The sequence below is a fragment of the Protobothrops mucrosquamatus genome, unplaced genomic scaffold (assembly GCF_001527695.2).
Source record: "Protobothrops mucrosquamatus isolate PMUCROS unplaced genomic scaffold, P.Mucros_1.0 scaffold1184, whole genome shotgun sequence".
In the NCBI taxonomy this organism is placed as follows: Eukaryota; Metazoa; Chordata; class Lepidosauria; order Squamata; family Viperidae; genus Protobothrops; species Protobothrops mucrosquamatus.
Window position 1 is genome coordinate 249,356 of NW_015387397.1, and position 21,650 is coordinate 271,005.

The 21,650-nt window shown below is 36.5% G+C and overlaps 1 protein-coding gene across 3 annotated transcripts in view; it reads right to left on the reverse strand.

Moving 5' to 3' along the window:
• Positions 1 to 21,206, reverse strand: part of AOX1 (aldehyde oxidase 1) — a 67,462-nt gene extending 46,256 nt beyond the window's left edge. The window contains exons 1-17 of one of the 3 annotated variants that reach the window (XM_015820806.1): positions 21,153 to 21,206; positions 18,980 to 19,037; positions 17,410 to 17,506; positions 16,495 to 16,603; positions 14,468 to 14,594; positions 13,786 to 13,847; positions 13,504 to 13,555; positions 12,393 to 12,409; positions 11,117 to 11,131; positions 10,132 to 10,212; positions 8,997 to 9,141; positions 8,077 to 8,169; positions 6,717 to 6,868; positions 5,006 to 5,099; positions 4,073 to 4,182; positions 3,400 to 3,584; positions 606 to 768 (exon numbers count right to left, since the gene is read on the reverse strand). In XM_015820806.1, coding sequence (XP_015676292.1) covers positions 606 to 768; positions 3,400 to 3,584; positions 4,073 to 4,182; positions 5,006 to 5,099; positions 6,717 to 6,868; positions 8,077 to 8,169; positions 8,997 to 9,141; positions 10,132 to 10,212; positions 11,117 to 11,131; positions 12,393 to 12,409; positions 13,504 to 13,555; positions 13,786 to 13,847; positions 14,468 to 14,594; positions 16,495 to 16,603; positions 17,410 to 17,506; positions 18,980 to 19,037; positions 21,153 to 21,206 — 1,614 coding nt within the window. Of the gene's footprint in view, positions 1 to 605; positions 769 to 3,399; positions 3,585 to 4,072; positions 4,183 to 5,005; positions 5,100 to 6,716; positions 6,869 to 8,076; positions 8,170 to 8,996; positions 9,142 to 10,131; positions 10,213 to 11,116; positions 11,132 to 12,131; positions 12,182 to 12,392; positions 12,410 to 13,483; positions 13,556 to 13,785; positions 13,848 to 14,467; positions 14,595 to 16,494; positions 16,604 to 17,409; positions 17,507 to 18,979; positions 19,038 to 21,152 lie in introns of all 3 variants that reach the window. The other 2 variants (XM_029285014.1, XM_015820805.1) reach the window with 2 other exon arrangements.
• Between the last annotated feature and the right edge of the window lie 444 nt (positions 21,207 to 21,650).

A 21,650-nucleotide genomic window follows, 5' to 3' on the forward strand; every position in this document is an offset into this window, starting at 1 on the left:
GCCTGGCGTAGTTTGATTATGTTTTAGTGGGGGTTTTGTATGGGGTACTTTTAGAGCAGGCCTGTTATTTAATTTGATTTTAGAACAGAAACTTGTGTATATTTATCGTGGTTTTTATTATCGCCTGTTCACCGCCCTGAGTCCCGTAAGGGAGATAGGGCGGTATATAAATTCAATAAATAATAATAATAAATAATAAATGTTTATTGGTTACATTTCTATTCTTAGCCACTATGGGTACCTATATCATCAAATTGCTGATACTGCTTTGCTACTATATAGAAAATGTTGTTTTATCAAATTATTGATGTATTTTGATATTTGATAAACATTGATTATTTTGTGAAGAAGAAGCTAAATTAATTAACAGTTCATATAGACAGGCCCATCTGATTTTAATATTACAACAAGAAAGTTTGGTGGGAAAGATGGCAGTCCAAGCACACACCTATTACTGAGCTTGCTCATAAAGGAAAATGTGAGCAACAAGTCCCAGGCCACCAACTCACACACTTCATGTTGTCAGTGATCTACACAGAGCAATTTTATCCTCCAAATAGCTTTGGAAAAAAACTGTTTGGGTATACAGAAAGTTTATTATTTACCATGTTTCTTAAATTGTGTAGTACTTTCAGGTAGAATCGGAAGAAGAAACTGATAAGCATTGTGCGTCTATATTCTACTTTTCCACCAGGTGCTGAGGGAGAGAGTGTGATTTCTTCAAGAATTAACTTGCAAGCTTCATTCAGCATCTGTTCATTCCAATTTCTGGGAGGGAAAAGTCATAAACCAAGCATGCTTTAAATGAACAAAGTACAGAAGGAAAAATTTGGATGAGCAGTGATAAACCCCTCCAAATACAGGTAATCCTCCTCATAGAATGGGACAAAACTCACTTAACAAATGTTTCACCATGCAACAAAAAGTTTGGGCTCAATTGTGATTGTAAGTTGAGGACTACCTGTATATGCACTATAACATCACTGCTTACAGCATTGTTGATAGTTGTAGTGGTACTATTGAATATTGCAATGACAAATTCAAGATTTACATAGTAAGCTTTTTAAGAATCCAGAGCTAATTCTGTGCTTTTATTTTTGGATAATTATTAGCATACATAAAGTTAGTAATATAACATTGTTCTCCTATGGAAATGTCTAGTTACTATGTCAGCGAATGTGGAGAGTCTTCTGGAACAGATTTGGGAAATGTACAGGAAACATCAGCCAAACGTTTAGACTGGATTTGGAATTTTTATTCACCTATCATGTCCTTCCCAAGGGTCTGGGATAGGCAGATTTTTTTATTTGAATTATTATTATTATAAACAACAATGTGAAATTACAGCTTTAAACTTCATACGCATTAAATTCTTCCAAAGAACCTAGAACCTATTTTAATGTACAGTGTAGTATGTATGTGAATCCAAGGAATGTGGCTTTTTGTAATTGACAGGTGGAAATTTTGTTAATGCACAGATTTTCTAAGTGCTGTCCAACATTTTTTGGTATGATACTCAGTAGGCCACTAATCAGTGGGGCCACCATAGTTGGTTTATGCCATAATCTTTCAATTTTGATTTTCAGATTCTGATCTTCTCCAATTATTTGTTTTTTATTCTATTAATGTATTACTATTGTTATATTTATTGGCCTCCTAACTCCAGAGTTTGAAATTGGGCGGCCAATATAATATAATATGCGTGATTCCAGAGTCTGAGCAGCATGCAAACTAGAAAAATAATAAAAACAGCTAAAAACATAAAATCAGACAGACTAAAATAATTTGATAAACAACACTATCTACAAAACAAAACAAAACAAAACAAAACAAAACAAAACAAAACAAAACAAAACAAAACAAAACAAAACAAAACAGGGGCTTTATAAATCAAAAACCAATTGGGACCAAAGCCAGGTTTTCAAAATGTTTGTGAACCTTAGGAGAGATGGCATCATCCTTATATCTTTATAGGGTATTATATTTTACACATCTAATATTTATTTTTTGAGTGCAGAAGATACTGCCTCAGCCCTGACAACTAAATGATATGACATACTGTATAGTCCTGTGATCCTTGGGTCAATATTACATTAAAAAAAAATCTTTCCCAGCAACTTGGCTATTTAAAAAACAAGAAAGCAAATGTACCTTTTACCTTGCAGTGCAGGTTCATAGAAAAGTTGAATTTCTCATTTCTCTTAATTCAGTTCAGCAAGAATATTTTAAAGAAGTACTTTTCTAAATATTCAAAATCCATTTTGAAACAGAAGTAATTCAACTTTTTTTTTTAAAAAAAGAAGTATTTATAGTACAACTTGTGGACCAATGCATTATATAGGTAGTCCTCGTCTTACAACCACAACTGAACCCAAAATTTCCATTGCTAAGCAAGACAGTTATGTGAGTTTGCCCCATTTTACAACCCTTTTTGCCACAGTTGTTAAGCAAATCAGTGCAGTTGTTAAGTCAGTGGTTCTCAACCTTTTTAATGCCGTGACCCCAACCGGTCGTAAGTCAAGGACTAAACCGGTCGTAAGTCGAGGACTAAACCGGTCGTAAGTCGAGGACTACCCAACCGGTCGTAAGTCAAGGACTTTCCCTGCCCGGGAGCGCCGCGCATGCATGGTTCCGCCCCCTGCGCCAGCCGAGGCGTAGCTGGCAAGCGGCAGAGACGGAGCAGGCCGACCACCAGCTGGCCCAGCCCAAGGGAGGTAAGGCACCCGCCGGAAAAGGGGAAAAAAAATGGCGGACAAAAAAATGGCGGACAAAAAAAATGGCGGACAGCCTTGCTTGGCGACCCCCATGAAATGATCGATCGACCCCAAATGGGGTCCCGACCCACAGGTTGAGAACCACTGTGTTAAGTGAACCATGCATTGTTAAACAAATCTGGCTTCTTCTACTGACTTTGATTGTCAGAAGCCAGTTGGGAAGATTACAAATGGCAGTCATGTGCCTCTAGGAAAGGACAACTGTCATAAATACAAGCCAGTTGTCATGTGCCTGAATTCTGATCATATGATCTTGGGGATGCTGCAACAGTCCTAAGTGTTAAAACCAATCATTGGTCTCTTTTTTCAGTGCTGCGGTAACTTTGAAAGGTCACTAAATCAATGTTGTAAGTTGAGGACTACCTGTAATCAGTACTGTCTAACATTGCAGAAATTATTGGTTGTTCAAATTTACTCTTCTTGGAACTTCTTAAATCTGTCCAACAAAGTTGAAGAACCCTCGGGAGAACCTTAGAGAGTTCAGAAGGAAGAAAACAAGGGGCCATCCAACTGGAGAAGAAACATTTCTTTTCATGATATTAGATGGTGCTTAACCACAATTTCATTAACCTATGTTCTCTGATTGCCATCTATATAAATAGTAAATAGTACCATTGACTTATACCTTCCAATGAGCTTCTGGCAGGAATTCCTTGCACTCACAGTTGTACAATCAATACCTCCATATAAAATTGATAGGTCCTGAATGACATCTGTGCCTGATTCGAAAAGGACTTTCATTGCAGAATTTGTCACCGACAGTGCATTTCTTCTACGATCTGCCTGTCGGAAGGCTGATACAAATTCATTCTGGTAGATGGAAGAAAGAGAAATCTAACTGTTTCCTCTACATACTGAAATGTTCTCCATTCTTTAGTTCACATGTGAAAAAAAATGCTTATTCTGAAAATATCTTCCTATGAAAGAAACAGAGCCAAGCGATATGTGGCATTATTCATGCTTTTAAAGAAGAAAATGCCATCAAGACATTGAACCAAACTAATATTGCAGTCCTATGAATAATGTTAGTTTAACCCACCTAATCCCCACTCCATCTCTCCAGAATTTCTCCTCCATCCAACCTTTGTATAGTTTCAATTTCTACTCTGAATAATGGGAGGAACAGTTTTCTAAAATGTTTGGATCTTGTATGCTAGTATAGTGTAAATAAAAGAGAGAAAAATCTCAACCTGGGCTGGACAAAGTATACCACAATGCATGATTAGTTCTCAACGCTGTGCATGCTAAACTTTCCACAGGCTATATGATCAGAGATGGAGACAAATGCATGGACTTACTTCCTTTGAGAATGGAATAAAAACAGAGACAATGACTTCATTTTCCAAAAGGTCTGCTTGAGGCATTCGTTCAAGGAATTCATCATTTAGTGGAATCTCCCGTGTACCACCTGATAAAGCAAGTAACAATTTTTAGAGGAAGTGCTCTGTCAGACAGGGGGCTTACCTACCACATGAAAGAGAAAAATACTCATATGCCCAAGAGAAGCATTTATGCAGGTAATGAATTATTTTATTATTTTGAATAATTCTTCACATTTATATGACTGCTGGCAAAAAATAATTTTATTCTTTCCAGATTTGTTGGCTATGATCTCTGATTCCCACTGACACTGTACCCAGGGTTCTCTGTGTTCCAATCTACTGTATATGCCTGCAGGAACGGAGATTCTTTTGGCAAAATGTTTGTTTATTATTTTAACCATGTGTTCTGCAGTTTGGTCATTGTTTTACATTTTGCCCTACTAGTGAAGAGAATATCACTCAGTTGATAACATAAAGAGAGGATTTCAAGGTTTTAAGAATAAAGTACATTTCTTAAGTGCAAAGTCTTTCCTTTCCTTTCCTTTCCTTTCCTTTCCTTTCCTTTCCTTTCCTTTCCTTCTTTCCTCTCCTCTCCTTTCCTTTCCTATAAGGACTGAGACCAATAAGGACTGAGACCAATTAGGCATGCTTTAATTTATTTCTAGCATTTAAAATGTGAGAGATCACTAGTAACACTTTTAATATTTGTAATTGTAATATTTCCTCATAATCTTGTGAGAATATACCAGCCTTCCCATATATCAGGTGCCCTCTAGTTGTGCTGGGACTAGAACTTCAGAATTCACAGCTAGTATGTTGAGTTGGCTCAAAACAGATGGGGTGCACAAGGTTAGGCAGTCCAGTTCGCACACTGCATAAATATAAAATATCAGGATGCTCTGTATTTACCTTCTGATGCCACATAGAGAATTGCTTTCCCAGCTGCCAGGACAGGGTTCAAATCCCATGTGGATCCTCTGCTTACAATGTGTCCTCCTAAAGACTAAGGAATAAGGATTATTTGCTTCTTGTTCACATCTCTATACAGATTTGAAATATAATGATCAGAAAGTAAAGGAGAATTTAAAAGATACTAATTGATTTAATAGTTAGGATCGAGATTTATAAGGGAAATAAAAAATAGTTACTAGAATAATAGTCTTGGATTATAATATAGAAGTTGGATTGAGATGATAAAGGTTATCTTATTAGTAAGAGATGAGGTATTAGGATGAGAAATAGAATATGTTTGTGAAATAAAGTAAGAAGCTATCTGAGTAAATAATAAATGTATTTTAGATATGATAATTATTTTGTAATGAAGTAAGGAAACTTTCGGTTACCCAAAATCTAAAAACTATGGATATTAAGTTAACTGGAATACTGTAACTGAAATTAGGTAAAATTCAAAACAGGATATGAAGGTGTATAAGTCAAAATATATTGATAAATGTCTTAAATGACTGAGTTATAACTAGCAATGTATTAATTTGAATGTGATACAATAACTAAGGGAAATAGAGAGGAAAGTTTTGATGATGTAACCTGTCATATGCATGAAAGAGCTTGTTATTTAATTATGGACTATCCAATTACCATGTTGCTTCCTTAACACTTGGAGCTTTGTAAAATTGGAAAATTAATAAAACTTGTTTAAAAAAGAAAGAAAGTAGAGGTCTTTTTTATTCATAGTGTATGAAGTTAGTGAAATAGCCCTATTCAATAATAAGAGCAATTTTAGCCTTGTTCAATAATAAAAGTAATTTTCAAATGTTGGCAGTAAAATCTTGTACATCTGTATTCAGAAGCCAATCCGCTGAATTCAGTGGGATCTATTAATATATATGTCTCCTAAATTATAGCTGAAAATTACTGCAACCAACATATTGAAACATATTCAATAAAAATTACCTCAGTTCTACTGTCTAAATTATTTTTATTCATATTGTAACTTTTCCCATTATCTTTATTTAAGTAAATGCTTTATAACATTCTCTTGTATATAGATATTTATAGGAGAGGCTGCTGGGGAGACGTAATGAAAACTGTGATAATGAAGTTTTCACCCTTTACATACATATTTCCATACAACATTGCAATGCAAATATAAAAGGGCAGAAATTGTATTGTGTTGTCACAATGCACATTTTGTCATTTGAGGTTAGGAATAATTACACTCTTGTGTCACATGAACACTGGATTGGTTTGCATAACTTGCAATCAATGAATCTCTCAGAAGTCCTCTTTAATCCTTAAAAGAAAACAATTTTACCATTATAATCTCAACTGCTAGATTGGGGTTCTTGGTTGGTGGACTAGTAAATCTGTAAGCTTGATATCAGAACAACTTGTGCATTGAATATGGGGGGTGGGTACTGTCCTGCTAGTGGATTTTTCTCCATAGATTGGGGAAGAAAAATATTACATAGATATTCCTCCTCTCACAATTGGCCTTCCACCTTTTGACTGGTAGGCAGGAGTCCCTGGTAGAAATCAGGGACTCCTACTCTTATATTCTCTGGAGATAATGACAAGCTGTGGAGTAGCTTGTAGAGACATGTAGAGCTAATGAGATGAAGTGATATGCATATTGGGATCAAAAATCAAGTAGAAAACACACAGCCAGACTTCTGATCTGTTCTCCAGCCAGAGTCCTCAGTTGCTTCAAGAGGGTACAGTAAATCTTGGTCTTCTCTGTTGGGAGCTCTGAGACAATGCTTAATAGGAAGTCTCTCAACTGGGCAAAGCTGGTTGCTGCTCCTATTAGTATGCCTGAAATCAAAGAATTTTCAAAGAACATGATTACTGGGAAGATTAGAAACAATAATAGTAACAATAACAATGCATAATGTCCACTGAACTCAGTGATACTTAGATGATAGATAGATAGATAGATAGATAGATAGATAGACAGACAGACAGACAGACAGACAGACAGACAAATAGTCATATTTGTGTGCCATCATTACATCGGATGTGATGTGATATGCAGCCTTTACAACGGAATAACAAGTAAAGCCTACTCTGCTAAAGAATGTATATGAGAGAAAATGATGTTTATGTAGGCATGCAACTACTCATATTGGGCCAGGCTGGGTACGCCTTGTCCACAGCAGAGGAAGACAGCAAGGTCAGCTGGGGACGGCAGGCCGATGGAGCACATAGAATATCAGGGGCAAATGGGGCTTTGTGCTGCAGTGCTGTGGTAACTGGCCATGGGGTGAGATTTGAGGTGGCATTCCTCAGCAGTGCCAGGAACACTACAGCAGAAGTAGTGGCCAGGGGATGATCGAAGCCAGCTGAGACTGCAGAAGGCCCCAGGTCTTTACTTCAGACCCAGCACTACATGTGCTACCACCACCACTGAGGTGTGCCACTTTGCAAGGATGGGGGATGGGGGGAAAACAGGCAGGTGGTGTAATAAAAATGCCCCTGTGGTCATAAGTGCAAGTAGGCCAAGAATTTTGATTAAGTGACTACAGGGAAATTACAACAGCTGTAACTTTGGGGACCAGGCCATTCATTCAGCACCACTATAACTTTGAATGCCCACTGAATGAACAGTCATTAAGCAAAAACCACCTGTACATTCTAAATCTAAACCTTTCTTTATTTGAAGACCATCTGCAGTTCTTTGGCAAGGAGCTTGCTGATTATTGTAGTTTGTGCATGCTAGACACTGTTTAGTGACTGCCTCAATTAACAATAGTTCATAATTACAATGGTGATGAAAAAGTAACATAACCGATCCTCACATTTACAACCTTTGCAGGTCTGTAAAGTAAAAAAAAGCTGAAGTAAGATCATAAGCATAGTCATGGTTTCACATACTCATGGTTTCACTTACTTAATGATCAAGTTAACAGTTCCAATTATGGTCACTAAATGAAGACTACTTGTGAAAATATATTTTGTTGTATCTTTCTCCAATCATTTTTGCCCCTTATTTAAAATAGACATGTCCCACAACAGAGACGTACCGTTGTCTTTAATGCTCGTGACATGCAGTTCTGGAACCCTTACAGGATGGAGGAAAAGGGGATGATAAACATCCAGAAGTTTCCTATCAAGTCCTAATAGGGAGAAAATTAGAATCAGAGGCCAGAAAGAGAAGGCAAAATCAAACCTTGGGCAGCAGAAGCAATCTATGCAAATGTTTGCTGTGCAGAGTAGCTGCCAGATGAAACTGGAATGAGTTCTGGAGACAACCAGAAGTAACATATACACTTTTGAGAAAAAAGTACTGAGCATGTAAGTACAGTACATAATAGCGCTGAAGCCATTCAGGCTGTTCTTTTGTACTGCTGAGCTTGAAAACCGAACTGCAACCATCATGTCTATTTTAGACAGCTAGAGAAGGATAACTCAACCTATGTGGAACCTGATTAGATAGACTGCTTTCACACTCATTTATCTTCTGGCAAAGTAAGGGAATCACATTTTTAACAATCTCCTTTGATTAAAAAGAATAGAAAATTGGATGTTTCTGTTGTAAAAACAATAAAAACCATAGCTTTCTCCGCATGCCCATTTTCAGTTTGGAATTGGTTTTATAAATAAAGCATATTCAAATTACATTCCCACCTTGTTCCCTATTGTGATACAGCTCTTTCTGTTACTTCATTCTCCTGCTTGTTTAAGTCTATACCTGGTAAATTCTCTATAAAAAGGTAGCTTGTAATGTTTTGTATCACCAGTGAATAGCTCAACGTACCAGCAATTTCTGTTTTCTATTACTGCAATAGTGTATCCATACCACCCACATATACATGTACAGGAAGGAAGGGTACCCAGAAGCTTCTTCTCAGTGAATGCATTCAATAGTTTGTTTTATGCTTCTTCCATCAGATCACATTCCCTCATGTCTGACCATGTGACATGTGGGGCTCGATCTACTTACCTACAGATGTATTTCCTATAACAAGAGGTGCTTGTAGGTAGGTAGCTTTCAGCTGGAGAAGTTCTTTTAGAGATGCTGGAGAAATCCATGTTGTCCTGTTTCCATTGAAAACCAGAGTTTTCCTCCTGTTCTCTTCAGCCATTCTCTGTGAGGAAAGGCAACACTGATGGAGACCGTACATAAGTACTCTTTGTGTTACTTAATTAGTGGTCTTTTACACAGAGCAGAATCTCCTCCAGAACATCTACTGTTTCTGTGTCTCTTCTGCGCCTGTGACATATCCAAATGAGTTGCTGCTTGATGGGCATGGATTAATGGACACATCAGTAATTACTATATGTATAACTCAGTCTAGTAGCATTCATCCCTATCCATAGTCCTTACTGCAGGAGAGCCACATTTCTTTTGCATGAACATGGGAATCATGTGCCATAAGGTACCCGTGCAATTATTGTTACAGGACAAGTGGCACTTTGTGAGGGAATTTCAGGTTTGCTTTTTCACATTTGTTACTTTGCCTTGATGGTTTGGTCACCATGTGAGCCCAATCTTTTTTGTTTCTGTTTGCATTTCATTAAAACTGCAGCTTTATACTATGTTTTGTTTTAAAAGGCTGATAAAAGCCACATATACTTCGGCAGTGGGGACAGAGATTTAAAAATAAACATTGGTCATTTTCAATGTGCACTTGTGTGCCTGCTCAATGACAAATATTCCCCACATTTTTAAAAAGAAAGAAGTCAGCTCTGAATGTTTTCTTTGCTAACTTCTGGCCTGCTCATAGTTAAAGGGGAAAAATTCAGGATAAATACTGCATTGAAAGTTCTACAGATTTAAAATTGCATTTAACAATTAGCCATACAATATTAGAAGTTATTAATGATTGAAAAAAACAAAATTTGGGAACATGGAGAAAGTAGTTGCCAAAAAAGATGCCATAAAAATGGAAAAGAAAAGCACTGAATTGGGGCGAGGCAATTATAATCAGGAGAATGGGCCAGAATCAGAAAAAAATGCTGCTGTATCATACCATGGAGTTCCACCTAGAGCATCTCAAGTCAATAGGCTACAATACAGGAAATCTTGTAAAAGATTGTAAGAACTTTATAAGCTGGATAAAAGATTGATCTCCTACCATTAGTTCAGGAGGAAATATGTAATCCTGGGTCGGATCCCTGGGATAGAATTTTTCTGGCTTACATAGGCCTGAACACATCTAAAAGAAAATTATCCAAGATGAGGCGGCAGGATTCAGAGAATGATAGTCAACAATAGACCATAATTTGGTACCCCACCATCTGGTACAAAACTACACTGATAAAGAGAACTCCTGCCTCTTCATGGCCTTTCTAGATTTTAAACATGCCTTTGTTTCAATTTCCAGGAATGCCCCTTGGCAAAAATAAAAAAATACAACTATTAACAAGTGCCTCCTCTTTCTATACAGATATTAAACCTCACCTTAAGAGTGAATGCAATACCCCAAGGATCCCTCTCTGGCACAGTAAGTGTTCAGAAAGCCGTGAATAGAGATGTACTCTTGCCCTCTTCTTTTTAACTTGGATGTCGGTTCAGTTGCAGACCTTCATAATCCAGATTTCCACATGGATAACTAGCAGGGTGCAAAATCCCTATACTCCTCTATGCTGTTGCTGCTGCCATAATTTTATAAACCCCAATGGGGCTGAAAAGAGCAATAGTAGTAGTATTATGGTACTTCAGAGAAAAATCACCTGGTTTTTAATTTTGATAAATGTAAAATTTTGATCTTGCTAAAGAGCCACCCAGCAATCCTGAAGAGTAGAAGTGCACAGGTTAGGGTGTGTTACTGCATTTAGGGTGGTTTTCCACTCTAAAAGCACCTGGAAATCACATCAGTATCACATAATGCAGCCAGCTCTTAGATCTGCAATTGCTATTATGTGCTTCTTTTATACAAGTGGAGGAGAATTAATACTGTGGCATTAAAACTTTTTGAGATCAAATCACTGGCCCAGATGCTTAATGGGGCACAAGTAGAAATTTATGTGAAGATGCACTGGGAACAGTGCAAATAACATTTTTGAGATCTATCCTTGTTGCACCCAATGGAACAACAAATGCTGAATAATGCTTGAGACTGGAATGCCTGCAATCTAGATAAGGGCTTGGAAGAGGAGGATAAACTACTGGCTGAAAATCTTTCCAGTTTTAATAGATAATTTTCCTTTTCCCTGGAAACAGGCCATAGAGGAGAAATTAGTATCATACAGATGTTCTGTTCTGTTCTGAATTTATTTATGATATGACCAAGCAAATATCTGCTCACTCAGAAAGTAAGGGATATAGAATTTCAGGTTAAAGTTAATAGGTTGCCCCTAGATGATAGAAATTGGAAACAGTAAATAAGAGCACTTGGGAACCAGCAAGATATCTATACAATCTAACTTCCCCCACAGGGTGAGAACAGCATTTTTCAAAGCTTACCATCTGCACTGCTGCAAGGCAGATATTCCATGAGCATACCTGCCCATGTGATGACAAAAGATCAAAACCATTTCATATACATTGCTAATTGTAAACTATATGGGGATATCTGATCTGCTTAAATTCTGTACCTACTATGTACATTTTCAGGAAAACCAGACTGTTTCTAAGAGAATCTTATTCTAGAAATTCCTGTGCAGTAGTCAAATTCTATTTTGCCACAATGAAAATAAAGTCTATGGAAATAATTGCTTCTATATTATTTATCACTTTAGATTTAACACATACTAGCCAACTTACAGATGATATATTAATTAATTAATTAATTAATACACTACTATAATAGTGTGTCACACTTTTATGTGTTATTTTGTCTTTGTTATGCTAGTAATTAATCTAGTGCATTTTAGTGTTGTTTTTACATTTGCTGGTCATTGACCAAATAAATTATTATTATTAGCTGGAAATGAGGCTCTGATGGAAGTAGCTTATTATCTAATGTCACGGGATGGTGGCCATCTAGACAAGGCCAGTGAGAGGTGTTTCTGTGTTCCTCTGATCAGTATTGTTAGATAACAAAAAAACATGGTGATAGAATCCTGTACCAGTAATGTTAGAGTTCTTTAATTATGAATAGAAAATGTTCTCTGGCAACTTTTCTAAAGGAACTGAGAAAACAACAACAGTTTTCGCTTTAATCTTTTCAAAGTACATTAATCCTAAAAAACAAGAAAAGGCTAACATTGTTCACAGATTAGAATTCTGCTGGCCACGCTCGATTTTCCTGTTCCAGATCAAGTATCAGAATCAAGAAACACCTGGATATTTATTCAGGTTTTAGGCAAAGATTGTCCTCTGCTGTATTATTGAAAGGTGTGGTGAACATTTTTAATTTCTGTGGAAACCCCCCCAGGACAGTTTAATTTAAACATTATTACATTTGAGTTCTGTCAAAGAGTTAATCAACAAGTTATATATATATATATATATATATCACAATACCATCCTTGTCAGAACCTGTCTCAGCACAAAACAGCTTTGGAAGGCAAAATGTTTAGACAATCCGTGGAAATCATTTCATTAAACTACTGTATTACAAAACCCCTACATCATGCATCTCTTCCAGCTGATGAGTTTTCACTTGATTAGTAAAGCAAGCTAGTCTCCTCTTCCCTAAGAATTATATTATTAATATTATTAGATTTCATCTAAAATTAAATTATATTACTTCTAAATTTAGGTAGAAAATTGCTATTCCAAATTCTGACATAGCAATGCATGGATATGGAAGTATATCAATTCTTGATTCTAAGACTGCAATGTTATGTCTATTTATGGGAAAATAAATTTCACTGAACACTTCTGATTCAACAGGGAAAAGATTCAGATACTGTTGGATCAAAGATTTGGCAATTTCCAATCATTTTTCATGTCAACCATTGGTAAAGCTATGAGATCTAGATTACAAACATCCAGATGACCAATAAATGCCAGTAAATTAAAAAAATCTAATTCGTGGACATTTGGATGCTATGACACAGTCTCTGTGACTTATTTATGTCAGATATTGGGATGCAAGTACAAAGAGCTGTGATCATGCTAGTTCACAGATCAGCAGGGCAAAATCTAACAAGTTTAGTAAATGTCAAAACCTGAAAAGGGAAGGATATATTTTCCACTCCAAATAATGTAAATACTTTCAGACACTGTGCACCTTATACAAGTTTAGAGGCCAATTCAAAATCTAGTGTAATCATTAACAACTTTTTATGTTGTCTATTAATTAAGTAGGCTGTAATTTATATAGTGGTTTTTGCCACACATACATTACAAACCATTTCCAAAGTAGATGGTATCAGATGAAAGAGACCTCTTCATAAGATTGGGAATCTAGATGTTCCTATAAAATTGATATATACCACCCAAAATAAACCCTTTGGGACTTGCATCATGAGTTAATTCATGAAAGTCATAAATGCTATATAGCATACCTTTCCTCTTTTTAATGATGGATCTTCTGCATAATTCTCTTTCTCATCACTTTTCTCTTTTTCCATGCAACATTTTCCACTCCCTGCCAATGGGCAGCATTCCTAAGAAAAGAATTCATTCCATGATATTCAAGAATATTATGGTAATATTGGAAAGAAAGCTAGAGGGGGTTACTTATTATTGTTTTGAATAATTTTATTGCTGTATATTTCTTTGTGCTCTTTACAAAATAATCACTTCTTTCATTCAGTGTTGCAATAAAACAGCATTTTCTTCCATTAATGGGCACTGTCAGCAAAATGAATTCATTGATCATTCATTGTTTTCTTACCGAAGAAAAAGCACTAAAGCTGTCCATTATAGGTCTGTATCCAGTGCAACGGCACAAATTACCTGGAAGAAATGATGATACAGAATAAATTTATTTCAGTGATCAGTATGCATTTTGTATCACCCTTTTAATGCACGTGCATCATTCGGGCAGGCTAACAACAATTATAATTAACATAAACTTTACATAATTTACAAAAGAAACAAACATTTTTATGACACACACACTGTATAGGTAGTCCTCGACTTATGATTGAGCCCAAAATTTCTCTTGCTAAACGAGACAGTTGTTAAATGAATTTTGCTCCATTTTACGACCTAGCTTGCCACAGTTGTTAAGTTAGTTACATGGTTGTTAAGTGAATCTGGCTTCCCCATTGATTTCCTTTGTCAGAAGGTCACAAAAGGTGATTAGGTGACCCTGGGACACTGCAACCATCCTAAATATCAGTCAGTTGCCAAGTGTCTGAATTTTGATCACGTGACTATAGGAATGCTGTAACAGTCCTAAGTGTGAAAAACGGGCATAAGTCACTTTTTTCAGTGCCACTGTATCTTTGAATGGTCACTAAACAAACTGTTTTAAGTTATTATCTGTAAAAATAGCCGTTTCTTTTGGTGTATGTCTAAATTACTAACAAGCTTTGAAAGAAACATAATTTTTTGGGAGAAAGGCAGCCTACCGTCCAAAGATGCAACAATCTGCTCCATGCTGGGTTCAGGATGATTTCTCAGAAGAGAATACATAGACATCACCATTCCAGGAGTACAGAATCCACACTGAGAGCCAAAACACTTTGCCAGCCTTTCCTGGAATCAAAATATCTAAATTTATGACCCACAGGAAAACATTATCTTGTACATATATTTCTAACTGAAGACCTGGTTCTGCCAGCGGGCCTGGGGAATCCAGAGCAGGCTAGAGCCCATTAAATGGCTAGTTTGAATGTGAGTTGTCGCCAGGGTGGCAGTGGGTGGGGATTATTATTTTATTATTATTATTTGTTGTTTTTATTCTTTTATAGATTGTTTTTATATCTGTGTAAGCCGCCTTGAATCACCATGTGCGAGGAGGCAGCAATATAAATTTTCTAAATAAAATAAATAAAATAACTATTTTTTTCATAGAATGGACTTGAATTAATTGTTGCCATAATGATTTGTTTATGAAATGTTATCCTTACGACCTTATTATTCCAACTCTATACTGTATTTACAGGATTTTTAAACTGGTTTTTCCACTGATTATTATAAAAAACAATTACTTTTTTAAAAGAGAAAATGTTGTTGTATATACAACGTATGTCTAAAATAAGGCTACAGAAATTGTCACAAATGCTCTTTCTCCTCTGCTGCATACACTGCATGAATCTTGAGCAAAAACTGCATTGCAAGGGCTGATGCCTGTACAAACTTTCACCACACGCAGTACAGCCTCTATGCTACACTTTTTTTTCACTGCCTTAAACTGTAGCCTGCAGTGCAAGACTTAAGAAGAAATTTTCCTAAATGTTTTATCTCTGTATTACAAAGCTCTTACATGCCCACATTTTTGATGCAGGGCCAATGCCCAACTTGACAATTTGCTATAAATTCACTGTCAAAATAAATGAAAATGTTGCCAAAAATAGAGATCTCACCCTAAAAGGCCCCACGGGAACAGAGGTCAGACAAGTGCATTAACATTTCAAAATACCACATAAAAGTTTAGTTGTAATCCTTTAAAGAATCTGTCATAAACCTGATTCTACATTGCAAGGGGCAGTGTTTTTTTTGTCATAGAATGCACCGGAACGGTGTTCCGGCACCTTTTTTTGAAGGGAAGAACCGGCTCCTTCTAAGCCACCAGTGCGAGTTAAGCTCTGGATCGGTGAAAGGAAGCTGCCTGGGGAAATCGGGGGCATTGAAGGTCGACCCGGAAAATTTCCACGGCCCTGAAAGCAGACCCTCTTTTCTGCCTTGGTTCACGGGGCTCCCCCCACTGCTGCCAGCTTTCCTCACCCCCGTGTTGACCGCCAGGGACCAGGACTGGTTCCTGGAGCGAATCTCTTTGAGGGACCAGGTGCACTCCCAAAGCAGCACCACCACTGCCTTGGTCACTCTGACTCCGGAGGAAGCCTCTGTGTCATCAGAGGCTCCGGAAGACGAGGTGGCAGAAGACAAACACCCTCTCAAAAGCTGCGGCAATGGCATCTGTCAGCTGATGCTGCTCATGTGATCTGCGCCTCGGAAGCCCCCTAGAGCGGTCCCCCCCCCCGCTCCATAAAGGATGTGGTGTGCTAGAGGCTTCCATCAGTCCACTGGAGCTGTGCGTGAGTTCCAGAACCTTTTTTTTTTTTTTTTTACAAAAAAAGCACTGGCAAGAGGTGATAGGGGAGCCCCTCCCTTCTCTGGCAAATGTGGGTCACAGTTACAGCAGCAATACATTCACCAAATACCTTTGGACATATATCAATGAATGGGAAGGAAGAAGGAATCTGTTATTGCAATCACAACAGCCAGATAAGGAGAACCATGAGAAAGAGATATTTAATGAGATGGGAGCTAAGGAAGTTGGGAACAGAAAATTGTTAAGAGTTATTCTTCAACTCAAATGGTATGAACCAGGCCTGAGAAAAAACTATAGATTCGAATTCTCAATTCAGTTTTGAAAAAAACATTGTAAGTCATCAAATCTTAACTGGTATAACCGCTTATTTATTACTCTTACCTGTATAGGATTAAGTTTGGTCTTTGTGGTTCCCACTCCTTCTACAGTGGTTATTGCAGCACCATGGATGGAGCACAACGGAAGCAGACAAGAGTTGGCTGGATAATGACTTTGGGATGTAAAGGAGAGTATCCACATGCTTAACCATTAAAATAGTTGCAAATGATCTCTACACCATCTAATCTGACATGTTGTCTGGGACCTCAGCATTTCATAGCCCTTCAGAGAGACCCTAATGTTGAGTCAATACCTTGGAATAATATTTGCTATCACTTGAGACAAAGTTGATGCAAATTTACATTAAATATCCATGTATTGATTTTCATTAGAGATGTAATAGAATTCAAAAATAATTCCTGTGATTTGAATTGAAATAAAAAGCTGTGAGAAGAGAACCTTTGTGCTTGATGGTCCCCTGCAAGACCCTTGCTTTCTTTTTTTAAACCTTACTTTGAAACCAGCCATCAGGAAGCATTAGAATAGAGGACAGAGTACCAAATAGGATTGAATTAAAGGATATATTCCATCAATCACCAGTTATAACCTGTTCTTACTTTGGTAATGATTCAAAAGAATTGCAGCCAAGAGAAGTGCTACAGAGTTTCACAAGCATCCCACCACCTTATATAATAAGGGAAGTAAGAAGGGACAGTGAATATCTTCTTTTGAAGCACTGTAGCTTGAACAGGTATTTATTATTTTAACCAAAGTTTGTCATCAGGCCTCTTAAACTCATGTGGGCCCATTGAGATTCCACTGCTTCACTACTCTATTTTTGGTTATTCTTGTCTGGCAGAATTATTTTTTTGCTGTCTGTATTTCCACAATTCCTTGGGATGAAAGCTACATCAGAAAGTTTCCTTAACTTTGCATAATCTTTAGGCAGAATCCAGCTTCCCCCCTTCTGAAGGATACTGTATTTTTTTGGTTTCAGGATTATAGGTTGATATCATCACAGTACAGGCCCCACAGCCTCCAATTCCACAGCCATATTTAGTTCCAGTCAGGTGGACTGATATAGCATATTGTTAAGGAAAGAAAAACTGATTTTCATTAAAGACTGTATATTTTGCCAGAACCATTTCCCCATTACTTTAAATTTCCATAGGGAACAAGTGGGAAGAAAATAAATAAGGATAAATTTCCTTACAGTGAGGACAATCAATCTATGGAATAAATTGCCTTCAGAAATTGTGGGAGCTTCATCACTGGAAGCTTTCAAAAAGAGACTGGACCACCATCTGTCAGACATGGTGTAGGGTCTCCTGCTTGGGTGGGGGGTTGGACGAGATGACCCACAAAGTCCCTTCCAACTCTGTTATCCTGTTAAAGTACATCCTGTTAAAGTAGTCCTCGACGTACAGCCATAATTGGGACCAGAATTATAATTGCTAAGCAAGGCAGTTGTTAAGTAAGTCACGCCTGATTTTACAACCTTTTTTGCCACAGTTATGAAACAAATCATTGCAATTGTTAAGGGAATTGTGTGGTTGTTAAGCGAATCTGGTTTTGACTTTGCTTGTCAGAAGCTGGCTGGGAAGGTTGCAAACAGCAAGTACATGATCCTGGGATGCTGCAACTGTCATAAATACATGCTCAGTCTAAATATATTGTGTAAGTTTCTGAATATCCACAAAGCAGTTGAGCAGGAATAATCTTTGCACATATATCTATTGCAAGGTATATTTAGGATAAATTATATCCAGGAAATAAAAAAGGTTATTTTTTAAAAAATACAGTAAACATCAAGTGGCACTATAAATAATATCTTGAAGGCTTTTCTATTCTTGTAATTAAATTTGTTACCAATATTTGTAAACTAAGAAAAACCCAAGTACAAACTTTTAGTAGCTGGTTTGAAGTTGCACTTTTGGGAGCCTGTTCCACAAAAATAGGGAAAGCAGCATTTTCCGATTTTCCATTCCTGCACCCACAACTGAAACATAAAGTAATACTTTAGATCTATCTATCAATGCTATTATTTTAGGAAAGGTGTTAATTTCTGAGAATCTGCTTTGCATAATATGAATAAATAGGAACCAAAAGGCTTTGTTTTCGTAGGGAACTGAGGTTTACTTAGGTTACAGGAAAATTATCATGCATTTTGCATAATCAACAGAATTTATTATGAAACTGTCACTGTGTAAGAGATTTTATGAACTAGAATAGCCATAGCAACAAACCAGCCAATGAGAACTGTTTTTGATTAAGTCACAATATTGGCTGTGTGAGGCATGTGATCCAGCCTAGGTCTGGGCCTATTTTAAGTCTTCTCTGTGTTATTTTTCTGATCTCTAAGTTAAGAATTGTTGATGTTCCCCAGAGCTGAATGAAACTGTATGTATCATGTTTATATATATTTTATAGATAAAGTTTTTCTAAACTATGCCTCCTACTCATTTTGAATGTGTGCTTATTTTTTGGGCTTATTTTTGTTCTAAAAAGTTGTGTACTCTAACAGAAACGCTGTAAAGAAAAAGGATACGCTCCTTTCTCAGGTAATTAAGCAAGTATTCTTCAGGATTGGGATAATTCTCTATCACCTGCATTGAAAGAAGATTTAACAGTTATAAAGATATAATTCACTTTGCCCCAATAGGTTTAATGTTGCTTTTAAGAGTGGAATTTAATACCGAATACTTCCCCCCCCCTACTTAGGCTTAGCATTACAGGCTTACAAATCTCTTAGCATGTTTGAGTTAATTCAACTGAGACTTGAGTCATCTGTTAGTAGAGAAGGACAATGCAAAGTTCTTTGGGCTGTGGACATTCAGATCCAATAAAACCATTAGGATAAGAAGGGGACAGGCGGGACATGGCGTAAGCCATAAGAAAGACCATAGCAAATCAAAAGACAAGAAATAGACCATCTTTCCTTTGGTCCGCCCTCCCTCCCTTGGCAATATAGCTCCATTTACATTTTATTCTCTCTGCAATGCACAAAAAATTCCTTTTGGTGTTGATATGTTGATGGGAACAAACCATCAACATAGAAAATATCACTGTATAGATAGATTTATAGTTGTTTATGATATGAAAACTATTTTATTTTTTGCATCTCCTTACTGAGGCTTTTTGGAATATAGAGACTATTTGGAATACATTATAAACAATTGTAGTTCAAAGGGACCTCTGAAGGCAATGGTTCTTTTTTTTCTAATTAAAATATTCAGGGAGCAGTGACGTTATTCACACCTCCTGTTACTTTTGGATTGTTTTATTACTCAAATGGCGAATTAAGACTGGCTGAGCTGTGATTTCTATTGATAAACTCTGGTAAAGCCCCAAGGCACCATATTTACCTGACTAGGAATGAACTTGAGGCAACATCTTAAGTTCCTTCAGGTGTTCACTTACTTCTCTAGACTAAATCAGATGTTTCTCCCAAATATATATTGTCTCACCCTATCTCCAAATTAAAACTGTTTAAGGCGAAGAAAGAACCTGTGACTAGTGTCAGAACAGTGATACAATGTAAAAAAAATATTATCAGTGACCCATTTCTAATTATCTTTTCTTTCTTTTTGTTGGATTTAGAAACAGTCTTCCAATTGTGGCAAACATTTCTTAAACAAGATTATAGATGATTTTTGAAATAAAATTTGACTCTGTAGTTGCATTTTGGATTGCTGAGCACTAGATGATGTCACTTATGATTCCAGTTTGATTTATGATCTGAACAAATTATTTGTTCAAAACTCAGAAGTCTAACAGCCTAGTTACTGAAGTTGGCACTATTAAGAATGATTGCTAAATGTAAACATGAAAAGACAATACCCCCCCTGACTGGAACATGTTCTAGTTATGGCATGTTTGCAGAAAAGAGAGCAAGGCAAAGAGTAAGAGAAGACTGCAAAATGTTAACACACTGGAATATGAATGAGGTAGGTTGTTTCCTGGGTATTTCTTTATATTTTAATACCCTGTTTTGTGCTTTTATTACACTGTACTAGAATTCTAAAATATAAAAAAGCAAAAATGTAATTCACTTCAGACCTAAAGGATGGGGACATTTAAAGTTCCACATTTTAAACCTCTCCCTTCAAAATTTTCTAGTTGAAAATTTGTAAAATTTGTAAAATATATTTCTGGATGCCTTCTTGTTTTCTTGCATGTGTCATGTAAACTAAAGTGCCCCTTGAGAATATCAGTTTGTAGTAAATCTGGCAAAAAGCTACTTAACATATTTGTAAATTGATGCTATAATCATAAGACTACCTAATTACCAGTTTTAAATAGAAAAAATGTTATCTGACTTAATTCTTAATAACTTTTCAGATTATTGTTTAGCAATGTCTTAATTAGCTTAGTCTTGGCAAACCCTTTACATTAATTACAATGGTAAAATAATAATTACACAATGTAACAAAATCATTTCTGTAACAGTTCAGTTCATTTAATTGATTTAAGATGACTGTATTCCTGTTCTATTTATAAGTTAATAAGTATGTCACAATTATGTAATTTTATTTCTGTGTAAGCAATTACTAGTGCATATACACAGATCTCTCCCTTGTACTGTAAAGACGTAATATATTGCAAATCAGAATGAATCACTGTACAGTGTCAGGAATAATATAGCATCATAGGGCATTCTTTACTTTCCTGATTTTTTTTAAAGAAGAATATATGTTCTGTTAGAGAAAAGCAATCCTTACCTTCCTTCCATTCACAAAAAATACAAGCTCATCTGATGGTTGAGGACAAGTCATTTTGCAACTGAAAAGCGCACTTTTAGAACTATCAGGAATGATGTGGTAAAGAATGAAGGATTTTTCAGTGGCAGACAATTTCTAGAGACTAAGCAACAAATGAAATAAGGAGGGAGGAGGAGCCTGAATAGAATTATTCAAAATCTCCTTGGAAGGTGGTTTTTCTTCATCTCCAAGCATAGATGGATTTATTTAGTTGGAAGAATTTAACACTATTTAGAGGTAAATCAAGTTACATTAAGAATCACTGCACTAATTTAAGTCTAGAGTTCAAATATTGGGAAGAGAACATCCTCTGGACTTTTCTCTTAGAGGAAATCATAATCATTTATTCCTACTTCACTTGCAAGTGTTCTGGAAGATAGGGATTTTAGGAAGGGAAGCATCCAGGAAAATGATGGGAGAACGGGGCTGTGCAAAAAGTAAGACATGAAAAACTCTCCC